At 41.7% G+C, this 15,980-nt stretch overlaps 1 protein-coding gene across 3 annotated transcripts in view; it reads right to left on the reverse strand.

Moving 5' to 3' along the window:
- Positions 1-15,980, reverse strand: part of LOC127448728 (PEX5-related protein-like) — a 137,855-nt gene that overhangs the window by 8,732 nt on the left and 113,143 nt on the right. For all 3 annotated transcript variants that reach the window (XM_051711494.1, XM_051711492.1, XM_051711493.1), the window contains 3 exons: positions 12,169-12,285; positions 11,105-11,248; positions 2,293-2,363 (listed from right to left, as the gene is read on the reverse strand). In XM_051711494.1, the coding sequence (XP_051567454.1) occupies positions 2,293-2,363; positions 11,105-11,248; positions 12,169-12,285 (332 nt within the window). The remainder of the gene's footprint in view (positions 1-2,292; positions 2,364-11,104; positions 11,249-12,168; positions 12,286-15,980) is intronic.

Here is a 15,980-nt window from a genome sequence, read left to right on the forward strand (position 1 = left end):
TATTAACACTATTTATTAAATCAAGTCAAATCAAAGACTCCTAAAGTGTCTTAAACTACAAGGTGAAAAAAATATTTACAAGCTGGTATTTGAAACACATTTCATTTAAATGTGGTGAGGCCTATGTTTAAAATTCGATGCCCTGTTCAGTTCTGTCTTTATTTTAAATGCATCGACAGATTTATTAATTATTTGGTCATATATAAGTTTATTCATTTATTATCATGATATTTTGAAACACTGACGTTCGGCCTATCGTCCAAGAGTAAGGTAGGACACCTTTTTTTAATTGCAGTTTTGATTGTTCTAATGAAGTTTATATTTGATATATTTGATGTGTCATTTTTATTTAGATATTTAGATATTTTTAAGTGTAGTGTAAATACACTGTAGCTGAAATTAGAAAGACAAACACAAACGAGTTTAGCCATTGAAATTCATTTATGAAAGAGAGGTAGGCTAAATTTGCGGCTCATTAAATTACATTACATTATTTCACGCCTATGTAAGTTTACTATTCTATACCTGTTGTTAGGGCTATATTATTAGTGCTTTCTTTTCTTGTTTTGTGCTCAGTTTATACACCCGAATGCTATCATAAATATTCATGTATATGAACGCTAATGTTACCCACACGCTGTTTTGGGCATTCTTTGTGTTATTATTAGTTCTATTGTTTTTACTTCATTTATATTCACATTTATGAATTTTATTTGTTATGTAATGAAGACACGAACAACAAAAGGTGTTGGCAAAACAAGCATTTAAGGGTGAAAAACACTGCAGAAAACAAAGCACCAATAATATTTTACTTTCGGACTTTTCAGCTCGGAGCAATGTTCCTGCTGTTTCATAAAAAATCCGTAAGTCTCTTTTTTAATGATTTTGACAGTTTTGTGCACACAAAGGTTATAGTTATTAAGTTTATTTATTTTTTGAATAGCCTATCTGTTTGAGGCGGTGTGCTTAGCATCCACAGCCTATTATTAAAAAACGCGTCTGATTGGTGTCTTGTGGAAATTACTCCAGCCTAATTATACAGGGCTTTATTGACCAACTAGTCGACTAACTGTCAGTGTAACCCACCGACTAGTTAATTTTAAAATTAGGTAATTTTGCACATTCCTACTTCAAAGTTCTGGCCACCATTCACTTGCATTTTATGGACCTACAGAGATGAGATATTTTTCTAAAAATCTTAATTTGTGTTCTACAAAAGAAAGAAGTCATACACATCTGGGATGGCACGAGGGTGAGAAAATGATGAAAGAATTTAAATTCTTGGTAGAACTATCCCTTTATTTAGGATGGATAGTATGGAAATTGGGATGAAGAGATTGCATGGAGAAATCACAGACAATACACCTTTTAAAAAATGTAATCTTAATTTTGAATAACATCAGAGATTTTACACATTATAAAACCAATTTCTCTCCATAAATGTGACAAGGATGCAGGGTATCTTGAGTGTCGCTGGTGATTAACACACATAGATTGGAGTTTTCACCCCCCCGGTTGCTCAAAGGAACGTTGTATGAGATTATGGCTGGCTGTTCCATCTGAAATGAATGTAATCTCCCAAAGGCCTCCGTGCTTATGAAACGCAATTTTAATTGGATCACTGGGTTATTACAGTAGCTCTTTATCTCGAGCAGGAGAGGGCACAGCAGAGAGCTTTGTCTCATTTGGTGTCACAGATAACCACATGGAGTTGTGTCTGATTCAAGGCCTGTGTGACACTCTTCGAGTTGAACTTCCTCTCTGTGCCACACTCGTGGAGACATCTGGAAGGGTCTTGTTTTCATTACCCATTTTAGATCTGGAAGAGCTAGGGCTGACAAATTAATCTTAAACTTGACTGGCCATTGAGGGTGATCAATTTATTTTAGTCTACAGTAGGTAAATTCCCCATTATGTACAAGAAGGCCAAGTACAAACCAGTTCAGCAGCATTCTAAGGGGTCGCCAAGACTGAACACATTCTTGCATTAACTAGCAGAGCGCAGCAACTGGAACAAAATGCCTGCGTCTCAAGATGTGTTATTAAAAGTTGAAGTACTTTTGACTTGGCTCTGAAAAACGTGGCACTCATGTGCTAAGCACTGAAAAACAGCAAGAAGTGGCACAATGGTATAAAATGTCTGTCTAGTGCCCCTTAAACTGTTTTAACTTTATTATTTTGCCTTTAAATCCTTTCACATGGTCCGTAGTGTGTTGACTTAACTACTCCAATCAGCCCTGTGCTAGCTCTGTGAATCCTATACATAGGATTTATGTAAGGATCTTTCCTTACCTCTGGAGGGAGACAATTGCTGCCTGCTCATTCTCATTCTCTGCTTGTGTGGTTCCCAACACCAGCCAAGCCTGTAAAGAAAATATGTATTGAAAAATGAGCATTGGGGTTATTACTTTGACACCAGTGAGGATGTTCTATTGTGTAGGAGCTACAGTGCTGGGGGAAATAATTCATTCTCAAAGGCCTGTGACAGAGACAGAGAACACAATGTTGGCGAAGAACTTAATGGATTTGTGTTGCCACTGCTTTGAAATTAGCTGTTGTTGACGAGACATTGGGTATGCTGTATGTTCCCAGAAACACATGAAGCCAGTACTCATTAATTCTTACCTGAAGTGTAGGATTTTGGTACAGATGCACTTAGTAATGCGCTGGTCGATATGGCAGCCATCTTGGATTTATACTACCACTCAACAGTGTGGATTCAGCATTAATCAAAAACTAATGTTTAAGCTACTGAAAAGGTGTGATCACACTAAGCCTTTGCACAGACATATTCCAAAGGCAAATAAAGTCATCTCAGTTGGATTCCACATGATCAGGAATTTCACCTGATGGATTTCCAGTGGCAAAGAAATTTCCCTACGCAAATTTCATGTGGGATTCGAGTTTGGTGAACTGTAACATGAATTCGAAGCGTTGACCAATAAGAAGTTGCTTGGTATGACAGTGACCTCTATGTGGGCAGTGCTTCGTAAATAGCCCTGAATATTCACAACCAACGAGGAAATAATTTTAGTGGTGAGTTTCTTATAACTTCACTCTACAAGAGTATAAAGTGCCTCAAAAAAAGATACTTGGCAAGTCGTTTTTGCAGGCTTTACTTGCTTAACCTATGTCCACACTTTTTTTCAGCAGGTGAATTTTGGCTTTGGTTTATTTATTCCATTAATGAAAATGTCCAATAACAGGGGGTTTACTGAGATAGAGTGAGTAGTATGGTGAGGGTCACATGATCTCAACATGGTGGCCACCATGAGGTGACCTGTTCCATGTAGAGAAAATAGCTTTAATTAAGCCACTGGAGTCTTCATCTCATTTGAGTGTACATGATATTATACATATTTTTCAACACTCAAAGGGCCATTTCACGAGGAACATGTGACGCAGTGCGAGAAGCAGACGTGTGAATCATGAGCTCTGCGCATTTTGCACAGTTTTTAAAATTATTTTCATGTTATAATCCGGTGAGATTCGATACACCCAGTTACATATTTGCTCTTTGAGGAAAACTTGGCAAAGAAGTCAAAATCCTCAGACTTTGGAGACATTAAAAGACACTTACGTGCTCAAGCTGACATCCCCGAACAAGCCGCGAGCCGGGGACTCGATTTGGAAGGCACGTTGGGAGAAGAAATTCAGCGTCAACTGTCCAACATCTCGGTGATGCTGACGAAGGTTGTTGCTGACTTGGAGGATCTCGCTGTAATACGTCGATCGATTATGGCGATGGAGACAATATTCCCAAAAAAGAGTTGGTCACGGGAGTGTCGGATGTTGAGAAACGGATCGATTATCTGGAGTCATCAGAGGGGAAATTGTCCGCTGGTCCGCCCGTGTCCAAAACAGACTTGGAACACATTTTGGAAAAACTGGAATATCTTGAAAATATGAGCCGAAGGAACAATATGCGGATTGTTGGAATTTCTGAGCATGAAGAAGGTCGAGATATGGTGGGATTCCTGGACAAGCTCTTCCCGAGTCTGCTCGACATAACAGACCATAAACTGGAGGTCGAGCGAACTCACGGAGACCCGGCTCGCGGATCTGCTGAGGGAGACAGGCACAGATAAATTCTGGCCGGGTTTCTGGGATCATCCGATGGGAATCTCGTGTTGCACCAGGCGAGGAGCGGGGGAGGGCTTTCTTGGAGGAATCACAATATTTTCTTGTTTCCGGACTTTGCGAATTTGACGGGAGAGAAGCGAGATTGGTTCAAGGAATGTAGGAAACTTTTTCATCGGTGGAGGATCGCTATTGCATTGATGTTTCTGGCCAAATTGAGAATAGAAACGAAGGATGGTCGCAAAGTATTTACATGTCCAAAACAGGCACTCACCTTCATAAATACATTGGAGTGAGTAAGCCATTTGATGTTTCTTATATTAGTGGTTTGACTCGCTGAACATACACTCGATTGTCTGAGGAAGCTGGGCGCCATTTTTTGTTTCTTTTTGCGTTGGCTCCGCCTAGCGGCTGGAGTTTGTTTTGTAGAATGACACTTCCTTCAAGAAAGTTTTGCATTGATGGAAGATCATTTTTACACTGAAATTCCCAGCTAGATTGAGAATGGACACTATGGATGGCCGCAAAATATCTACATGCTCACATAAAGGACGTCTTTTATAAAGTTGATGGACTGAGTAAGTCATGGTGTATTTTTTTTTACCTGGCCTCCGAGTGAATTTGACTCGCTCAATACTCACTTGATTGTCCGAGGAACCGGGATGCCTGTTTTGTTTCTTTTTGTGCTGGTTCTGCCTAGCGGCTGGTGTTTGTTTTGTGGAATAACACTGCTTCGGGACAGTTGTGGATGAATCTGTTCGCTCTTTGTGCTTATGCCTCCTGTTGGCTGGAGTTTGTTTTTGTGGAATATTTTTAAGGGACATTGGAATGATTACGTCATCTGCCGTACTCATGAGCAGCCGGCTCACTGAACAATTGTCAGGAAACTGAACGGCTTTATATCAGCTGGAATTTGTTTTGTGGAGGAACACACCTCGGGACAGTTCTGTGAATGAATTTACATGTTCTTTGTGTTTATTCTGCCTGTTGGCTGGGGTCTGTTTTACAACGTATTTTCTGTTATGTAATTTTGCAACAAAATTTGGCAGAAGCACCGGACTTAAACAATCCGATGGCAAAGTTGTCACAGAGACTCTCGTATGCATACATGGACCTTTTGAGTTTAGAGGGATTGACGCCGGTTGGCGCTGTCGTGCGTTGGGTTAATGTGAGTGTTGAGATCTTTTGAGAATTTGGGTCAGCATTTTGGGATTCCCAGATCTCAGCTTTATAGGTATTTACAGCTGCGCCACATGCTCTGTACTGTTTTTGGGAGTAGCACACACTCCCCTAAAATGGCAGATACTTTGGGAGAGGTGATTACTGCTTTTGGGACAGGTCATGAGGCATCAGTTTATTACTCCCTGCTGATTCAGAGTCTGGGGGATGGAGCTTTAACTTCTATTAAGAGATTATGGGAGAAAGATTTGAACTTGGTATTGGAGGATGGAGTGTGGACTAAGATTCTGAAAAATGTCAAGTCTGCATCTAGAGATGCAAGGGTTCGCCTTATGCAATTTAAGGTTTTACAAAGATTTTATTGGACCCCCTCTAGATTATATAGGCTTGGTCTTAAAGACACACCCACCTGCTGGCAATGCCAATCAGAAGTTGGAGACACAACCCATGTTTTTTGGGGATGTGTTAAGATCCAAGATTTTTGGTTAAAAGTTCAGAATAATTTGTGTGACATTCTGGGCACTCAAATTTTACTTTGCCCCAGACTTTGTATTTTGGGCAATGGGGAAGTAATACATTTGGGGGACAAATATATAAAAAATTGGGTTCTGACTGGCGTGATGATTGGCAGACAAATTATTTTAAGGGGTTGGAAGTCAGACGAAGCGCCACCATTTCCGGAGTAGTGTGCGGAGATGGGGAGGGTGGTGGCTTTTGAGAAGATGATAGATGGAAGGCTGGGGCTGGAGGACTTGTTTTTCAGGAAGTGGAGTAGGTATTTAGTGGTTTTGGGGGACTCTAGGGGAAGGGATGAGGAGGGAGACATTTAGTTTAATTATGCATGTTTATTATATATTTTATTTATTTATTTATTATTTTATTGTGTGTGTGTGTGTGTGTGTGTATTATTTTATGTGACCACAGGGGTGTTCTTTGGGGTAGGGTGGGGTTGGTGTTTGGGGAGGGATATTAATGAGGGTTAAAAGTTAAATGTTGATTCAGTATGTTGTTTTTTTCTCTGTAGTGTTATTTTCATTGAATCAATAAAAACATTTTAATTACAAAAAAAATAAAATAAACAAAAAACAACAACATATTTTTCAAACTCAGTTTGCTACTCAGTTAATTACATTTAAAACATTTAAATGAGGGAAAAATTATTCCATGCTCCTTTAAGTAAAATTCATAATGTGATTCATATATGTTACGATTCCTCTAAGCATTTGTAGGGTTATAAACACTAAGACAATTATTAAGAAATATGCTTATTAACTGTGCAAAGGAGGGAATTGCTTTTTAAAACCCTCTTGTGACATACTAGAAAATGCATTAATGAGCATTATAAATAGAATATCTTAAAATGGTTGGCTGTATCTGTGCTCTGAATTTGGCACAGTACAGTGAGTTTAGCCTACTTATGATATTTCAGAGAGAAAAATCACCATGAAATACTATTTGTTCTGTAATATTATCAAGTAATATTCATCTTTTTTTTCCATACAATGAAAATGAATGACTGAGGTTGTCATTCTGCCTAACATCTCCTTTTGTGTCCGATGAAAAACGTCATGGTTACTTGTGTAACCTACTACGTTGTGTCGATGTAGTGACACTAGGGGAGCCCGAAACACCTCTGGTCTTTGATAAAAGGCCAGTGAAAATTGGCGAGTGGTATTTGCATGCCATAAAAGGAGCTGGCATGCAACCACTCATTCAGGTTTTATGCTGAGGAGCCAAGACAAGGTCCGGCCATTTCAGTGGATAGTTCAGCATTATGACAGGAGGGACACAACGTCTTGTTCCACCCAAAAGATAGAGACAGGCTAGCCCAGTCGTGGCCTCTTATCCCCTTCTTTTTTTCCACTCCCTAAAAAAAAAGGGGAATATCCGACTGGGTCGACCAGGTCTAGTCGGGGGGTGTCCCTCCCAAGGGGAGGACACCGCGGAGACCACACCTCGCCCAGAGAGAGGGGGGATATTTAAGTGGAAAATACGTCACATGGTCTTGCCGAACTATGTCGGAAGTATGTCATGTGGAGAAGTCTCATGGTAGGTCCTACCCAACGGGGGAGGAGTTACTACAAACATAGAGACTGTGGCAGAGGGGCCTCTGCCCAAGGAAGACGCAGTTTGCCAACAGGGAAACGATTTAGCGGAAGATATACATCGCATGGGTTTACCTACAGGGAACCGCCACATGCGGAGCACCTACTCCAGAACAGGGCTTTTAGTCAGCACGTGTACTGGGCCGGAAGCAAGTCTCTCTGAAAACTCAACTGCCACAGGGCTCGGAGGATGTCAACCAGGGAAAATAGTTTGTGAACACTACTGGGAGTTAATGGCGCACGTCTTCAACTCAGAGGAGGTGAAAGGCGCTATGTGCAAGCGATACACCCGGCCGGCTATCCCGGGCTTATCCGCTTGTATTGCGTGCCACTACCCGGGACGAAGCCGGTTCCACTCGGAGGTTGTAGAACCTCGGAAAGGTGTTGGGTGTTCTGCAAATATCTGTTAGAGAGGCACCCCTGGCCAGGGCCCAGGAGGCCGCTACACCCCTGGTAGAATGGGCTCGTAGCCCAACCAGGGGCGGCACGTCCTGGGCGTGATATGCCATAGCTATGGCGCCAATGAGCCAGTGGGCGATCCTCTGCTTGGAGACAGTGCTTCCTTTCCGCTGTGCACCAAAGCAGACAAAGAGCTGCTCAGAGATCCTAAAGCTCTGCATGCAATCCAAATAGATGCATAAATGGGCCAGCTGTGTGCCAGCGCATCTATACCGAGAGGTGCCTTGGTCAGGGCGTACCAGAGCGGGCAGTGGGAGGATGCTTGGGAGGCGAACAGGTCTACCTGTGTTGGTCTGAATCGACTCCAGATCAGCTGGACCACCTGAGGGTGGAGTCTCCACTCTCCCCTGAGGGTAACCTACCGTGACAGCGGGTCCGCTGCAGTGTTGATGTCGCCCGGGATGTGAGTGGCTCGCAGCGACTTGAGGTGCTGCTGACTCCAGAGGAGGAGACGGTGGGCACGTTGTGACATACAACGAGAGCGCAGACCGCCTTGGCGGTTGACATATGCTACCGTTGCCATGTTGTCTGTCCGAACTAACACATGCTTGCCCTGGATCAATGGCCGGAACCTCCCCAGGGTGAGCAGAATTGCCAGCAACTCGAGGAAGTTGACACAAACGGTGCCCTAGCCCATCTTGGAAGCGTCTGTCATGACCACGACGCACCTGGAGACCTGCTCTAGGGGAACGCCTGCCCGTAGAAATGTGAGGTCGGTCCAAGGGCTGAAGAGGCGGTGACAGACCGGCGTGATGACCACACGATGTATTCCGCAGCGCCATGCCCATCTCGGGACTCGCGTCTGAAGCCAGTGCTGAAGCGGTCTCATATGCATCAACCCGAGCGGGGTGGCCACCGCTGAGGATGCCATATGCCCCAGGAGTCTCTGAAAGAGTTTCAGTGGAACCCCTGTTTTCTGTTTGAATGCCTTCAAACAGGCCAGCACCGACTGTGCGTGCTCGTTCGTGAGGCGCGCTGTCAACGAAACTGAGTCCAACTCCAAACCGAGAAAAGAGATGCTCTGAACCGGGAGGAGCTTGCTCTTTTCCCAGTTGACCCAAAGCCCTAATCGGCTGAGGTGCGAGAGCAACAAGTCCCTATGTGCACACAACATGTCCCGAGAGTGAGCTAGGATTAGCTAATCTTCGAGATAGTTGAGAATGCGAAAGCCCACCTCCCTTAATGGGGCAAGAGCTGCCTCTGTGACCTTCGTGAAGATGCAAGGGGACAAGGACAGACCAAAAGGGAGGACCTTGTACTGATACGACCCTTGAATGCAAACCGCAGGAAGGGTCTGTGTCGAGGTAGAATCGAGACGTGAAAGTACGCGTCCTTCAGGTCTACCGCTGCGAACCAATCTTGATGCCGGACGCTCGCCAGAATGCGTTTTTGCGTCAGCATCTTGAACGGGAGTCTGTGTAATGCCCGGTTCAGTACTCGCAGGTCCAAGATTGGCCGCAACCCACCGCCTTTTTTCAGTACGATGAAGTAGGGGCTGTAAAACCCCTTCTTCTTCTCGGCCAGAGGGACAGGTTCTATCGCACCCTTCCGTAGGAGGGTGGCGATCTCCGTGCGCAAGGTAGCAGCGTTTTCGTCCTTCACCAAGGTGAAGTTGATACTGCTGATACTTGCCGCTAGCCCAGGAACCAATCATTGAGCCGCGAGGGTTCGGGGGAGAGCGGAGGGTCCACTCTAACCCGACGCTCGCGGCCACCCGGGAAAGCATGTCCATCATTTCCACATCAGCCTGTGACTGGGCAATCGTCCCCGAAGGGGGGAGCCCAGCTGAGGCTTCTGCGTCCGACTGGACAAGCCCGCTCTCCGATGCTGCGCTTGAGAGCATGCTGGGGAATGGGAGATCCGCGGGGGGATACCCGGCGGAGGCGGTCCCATTGGGGTCCCCAAATCACCCCCAGTGCTAGCCGTGCTGGCCTCATACCCGTAGGTAGAAGGACCGAGGCAGGGAGCCGCTGGGGTGGCTTGCTTTCTTACGAACGCAAGCCGTGACCGGAACGTTGCCACGGTCATGTTCTCGCAGTGAGTACATGAACCATCCACGAACGCTGTCTCTGCGTGTGTCGCGCCCAGACACAAATGACAGCGATCGTGACCATCTGAAGTTGAGAGATAACGACCGCAACCAGGAATAACACAAACGGAAAGGCATCTTTAAAAAGATGCGTCTTTAAAAAGACGTTCCGTGTGTGCCGCTCTTTTAGAGAAATATACTCTTTTATGAAATTATACTCTCTTTTTCCTGCTGAAGCGCCCAGGGGCATTCTCTGCAGTGCACCAGTGCAGAGGAGGGAGAAGCCGCTGAAATGCGCCGTCAGATCCAGCAGAGGTGTATGAATAGTCAGCTCAGTAAACATCGATCGTTCGGCTCCAAAGAGAAAATCTGAATGAGTGGTTGCACGCCAGCTCCTTTTATACCCGTATGTCCCGGGGAGTGGCATGCAAATACCACTCGCCAATTTTCATTGGCTTTTATCAAAGACCAGAGGTGTCTCAGGCTCCCAAGAGTGACCCCTAGTGTCACTACATCGACACAACGTCGAGTGAGTGACAGATAGGGAACTGAAAGTCTTACAGGTTGGAACAACATAAGGGTGAGTAAATGATGATAGAATTTTAATTTTTGGGCAAACTATCCCTTTAAGTAATGGAAAGTTTACAGTTCTGCTTGCAAGTTTGCAAAATCGGCAAGATGTTTTTCATTTTGTAAATTATAGAGATCATAAAAAATTGCATTCTCTATCTGTGCTCTTAATTTTGCACAGTACAGTGAGTTTAGCCTACTTATGATATTTCATAAAGAAAAATCACACTGAAATGCCATTTGCTGTGTAATACTATCTGTAACATAACCTTTTTTTGGAGACACAATCATTTAGAGGAGGGGTGATTTCAGGAGCAGAGTGATGATACTATTAGAGGTTAAGAGAATTAAGCACCATTAATTCATCTGAACTCTCAGTTTCAGGAGAGGTAATGGTTTTCCATCAGTCACTGTCAAGTGCGATGTCAAATACAGAGCTCTCAGTGAAAACTAGTGAGAACATGGAACCCCCTTCCCTAGATAATCATGCCAAGATCTGTAAAATGTTCAGTAAGGGTGAGGACTAAACTACCACTTATCACTTATATGGAGGAAAGAAGGTAGTCAGGGGACTTTGATTGGCAGAACAAGCAACTTACTGTTTTCAAGCTGTGAGGATGTTAATTTGATTTGATGAAAGCCCAGGTAGGCTTACTCTTATTTTATAACCCCACTCCCTCACCTCAGAATCCTGAGGATCCTGCAAGACAGCTGATTCCAGAAGCAGCACAGCGTTAGGCAGGTCTCCCTCCTTCGACTTCCGTGATCCCTCCTCAAAAGCATTAGGCCAGTCTTTGAAAGGGTTATCTGTATGGAAGTAGTATCCCTGAGGATGATATAATAGAAATAGTAAAGTAATGGAACAAAAATTAAAGGGACAGTACACACACACACACACACACACACACACACACACACACAAAAGAAAATTCATTATTTCTCACCCTCATGTTGTTCCAAAACCATATGACAATCTTCTGTGGAACAGAAATGGAGATGTTTGGCAGTATGTTAGTCACAATTCACTGTAATTTCATCTTCTTTCCATTCAGTGAAAGTGAATCTTGACAGAGGCTGTCATTCTACCTAACGTCTCCTTTGCACTCCACACAAAAAGGAAGTCATACAGGTTTGCAACAACATGGGTGAGCGAATGATGACAGAATTTTCATTTGTAGGTGAATATCTTGTTAAGTAATAGAAAATTCTGCACATACCCCTTGCAGAAACTGCAATCACAGATTCATCAGGGAAGTACTAATTAAATATACATTTTATTATTGTTCTTGACAAAAAGAAGTCCTGTAAGTTCTTTGGTTTCTTTGCACATTTGAGTTCTCCCCACAGAGGCTCAATAATGTTGAAATCCAGCTTTGCCACTAAGGACAATTGAGGGACTTTACACAACAATCACAAAAGGCTACAAACAGTCATTCATGAACATGGAGGCAACACACGATGTTAAGAACCAAGAGTATATACAATTTTGAACAGACCAATTTGTGTAATTTTCAGTGTCTTCTGGAATATACTTAAATATAGATTATGCAATCTCTTCTGGGCAGTCCTAAATAAACAAACAAAAAACAATTTTATAGTCTGTTAAAAACAGATTCTTCAAAGGGTATGTCAGCTCTTGAGTTCAAGGTTTTACTTACTGAAAAATAATATAAAAATATGTTTTAGGTGATATAAAATAATAAAATTTATATTTCACAATTTTAATGTTTATTGTTTCTCCTGTACCTTTTCATAAGGAGACACATTGGAGGGAATCTGTGGGCACTCATTCTCTGTTAGCCAGTTCCTCCGAGCGAGCTCTTCCCATTCCGCTTGCATCTTATCCCAAAACTCTGTGTCTGACTATGAGAAACAGTTAGCCCAGAGTTAGATTTGAGAAAGAAGACAGAACGAATAACTACTGAATGTGTTCCACAGTAGAGCACAGCTGGTGAAAATACTTCTTTTTTTTTTTTTTTTTTTAAAGTTTACTGCATCCACAACAATTAAGTTCTGTTTAAATTTCAGTCTTTAGTTGAGTCACTGCAGGTGTGCAGCATGACTGTCTCAAATCTGTATCAACAAGCCTCTGAACTCTCTGTACTCAGCAATCTGAATAATGAATCACTGTATATTAATATTGATGGCAAGAGGAGACTTACACAGCCATGCAGTCATTCAACTCACAGCCATCTAGACCATTCGAGAACCTAATTTAAAGGGATAATTCACCCAAAAGAGGAAAAATCCCTCATCATTTACTCATGCCATCCCAGATGTGCATGACTTTCTTCTGCAGAACACAAACAAAGGTTTTTAGAAGAATATCTCAGCTCTGTGGGTCCATAAAATGCAAGTGAAAGATGGCCAGGCCTTTGAAGCTCCAAAAAGGAGATCAAGGCATCATAAAAGTAATCCAAACGACTCTAGTGGATTAATCAATGTCTTCAGAAGTGATTCAGGTGGTTTTGCGTTAAAACAGACAAAAAAAAATCAAAAAAAAAAATCTTGCCATTGCAATCTCTAGGAATCATCATGATTTCAAGCTCGATTACAACCACTTCCTAGTGGTTGATGAATGCTCAGAGCACTAGATGGCGCTATGGGAAGTGTAATCGAGCTTGAAATCCTGATCGTCAAGGAGACTGCTGTCAAGATGTACAGTGAAAAGTTACATTTTGGTCTGTTCTCACCCAAAACCAACTGGATCATTTCAGAAGACAATGATTTAACCACTGGAGTTTGATGGATTATGTTTATGCTGACTTGATCTGCTTTTTGGAGCTTGAAAGGCCTAATCACTATTAACTTGATATGAATGGACAAACAGTGCTGAGAAATTCTTCTTTCTTCTTCTTCTGCAGAAGAAAGAATGTCATACACATCGTAGATGGCATGAGGGTGAGTAAATGATGAGAGAATTTTCATTTTTGGGTGAACTAACCCTTTAAGGCTTTGATTAATTAAAAATGTTCCTTTCTTGTAGCAGTAATCAGCGGACTGAGTACAGTATTTTTGTGTTGTTTTCCAGCATAAATATCTAAACATGCTTATAACAAGATAAATGCTCTTGGGAAGCAAAATAGCATAAGATATTAAAACTTGTTTTCAAAGCATCTATGACCATGTTTACATGGACACCAGAAAGCAGTTTATTGCGAGAAAGCTGCTTAAGGCTCGAAATTGGTGTATGAATTTACATGAGCTGTAAAAGTGCTGTAATCTTTACTCCCATATACATGCAGCTCCTTCAGTAAGCAGCTTTCTCCACAGCTTTCTCAACATAATTTCCCCATCATGCCACAAATAAATAACAAACATGGCATCCGAGGAAGACTTTGCAATTTTAATCTCTGTTGCTTCGCTTTATTTCGAGATATTCCAGAGTTGTTGTTTGCGCTCCGGTTGTTTAATTACATGACATTTCAGAACGCCACTTTCTGCAAGAAGCCTGGAATAAACTGTTTTCTTAAGTGCATGTAAATGTGGTCTATGTTGAAATAAGTATCTATTCTTTTCCCATTGGTACATTTATTTTTATTGTTTGAAGAATGAACCTTACTAAATGTTATTAGATTTACATGCAGAATAAGAAAAATTTGTCATTCAAGATATTTTCTCTGAGAACAAATCTAAATATCTTATGCAATCTTGTTTTGAAGATGTGTAGACAATTTTACTGGAAAATGAGCCAAAAATATTGAAAAAAAAAGATTTTATGCAGTGTTGATTATGTTGCAGAAGGACAAGATGGTTTATTTTGAAAGTTTAATAATACACTTATTCCTTATCAGTCGATAAAATTCATGAGTCCCTGTATCTCCTCATTACAGCCCTGCTGTACAAGAAGCCTTCATATCTTGAGGGTTTTCAAAGAATGATGTACGAATGGAAATTGATGAGATGTTATTTTGTTCAATGAGACATCTTTTGTTGAGGAGATAAATGCCTCTCCACGTTTTCTGGTGGGCAACAGCTTCACTAAGTGGTCAATTACAGTAATTGGATGGACCCCCCCCCCCCCCATGCACACACACACACACACACACACACACACACACACACACACACTTCCCCTCGATAGCTCGGCACAGAGAGAGTTCAACTAGTTAAAGGTCAAAGTTGAAGACTCATTATCCCTCATCCAAAGAAATACTGCCTGAGTGAACTTTTTAATCACCATCCTTTTTAAAGGACATCCTTCAATGAACACATTAGAGACATTTTTCAGGATTCAGTAGTGTTTATCATAATTGTTCTACAGTATGTGCCTAAATTGGAGAGTCACAGTAACATAAGCAACATTACACTTCCATTAACAACATTGGTAACCTACATAATGCAATTACAAAAGCACACTATTTGTAAAAATTGCACAGTTGCAGGGAAAGGTATGTGAATTTGCCTGGATTTTTTTCTTAAATTGACAAAAAGCTAAAAAAAAAAAAAGATGCTGTTTTGAAAGTTTTGTATTTTTTTCTTTGTTCAAGATGCTCTTGTTGTCTAATCCAGGCCTTGAGGGTGGCCAAAACATCATGAAGTTATTAATCTAATAAATTGAAGCTTTATTTTGTGCCTATAGTGAGTGTTGCACTGCCTCCTTCTCAAAGTATTTTTTCTTACATTGCTAATACATTTTGATCTGAAATTTATGAGCATTTTTTTAGAGTGCAGTGGGGCTTCCACCAACATCTCCAAACTCGTCTCAGTAGCCTAATTTCCATCCACTTTTCACACTATTTTTTTATCGACAAAGTGAAAATGTGTAAAAAAAAGTTTGGGAAATTTGCTGTCTTCTGCCTGTTTCCATTCAAATGGCCTTTTATTGATAAAAATGGTGTGTGTGATGATGTCATGCCTAAAAAAACACTTTGTCACATAAGTTTTGGTTTATTGCAAAAGAAATCTGCCCTTAAGCCGTTTCCATACAGAAACGTGTGTTTATCGCTAATTGTGCACCATTCACCTCCCAGATGTCCCAAATTTCTTTCCTTTGAAGTTTTTGGTAAAATAGGGAGAGTATTGTGACAATTCATTGAAATTAGACAGCTAACTGTCATTTTAATTTCACAAATAAAAGCAATCAGAAGACGGAATTGCAATCAAAAGGGAGCAGTTGCCCTTCTGATAAGACTTTAATACTGGTCCTGATGTTGCACCTATCGCAGGTTGCCACCGGTTCCGACCCGAAAGTGAATCATCATGGCCCTGTTCAAGTTGGCAACCTGCACCAAGTAGTGGGGGAAACTCTCAGGCTTAGTATAAGGCCCATCCATCGATGTATGTGTGCTGTGTGCTATTAAAGAAAAATTTATGCAGGGTTTACATATGATACATTCCTGATATTCAATAGGCTATTTTGAACAATCATCTAATCCAAAGCATTGCCATCACAACTGTATTATGTCCCGCATATTTGTCCAGCAACTTTTAACGACCAACTGAACTTGACTCTCATCTAAAATACATTTTAGTGTCATAATGCAATTTACATTTTCTGAAGAAGCTCAGCACTGGACAAAAAGTTCTGATAGTTTATAGTCTTGAAAAAAGTGTAG

Source organism: Myxocyprinus asiaticus, chromosome 12 (assembly GCF_019703515.2).
Source record: "Myxocyprinus asiaticus isolate MX2 ecotype Aquarium Trade chromosome 12, UBuf_Myxa_2, whole genome shotgun sequence".
Taxonomy (NCBI): domain Eukaryota; kingdom Metazoa; phylum Chordata; class Actinopteri; order Cypriniformes; family Catostomidae; genus Myxocyprinus; species Myxocyprinus asiaticus.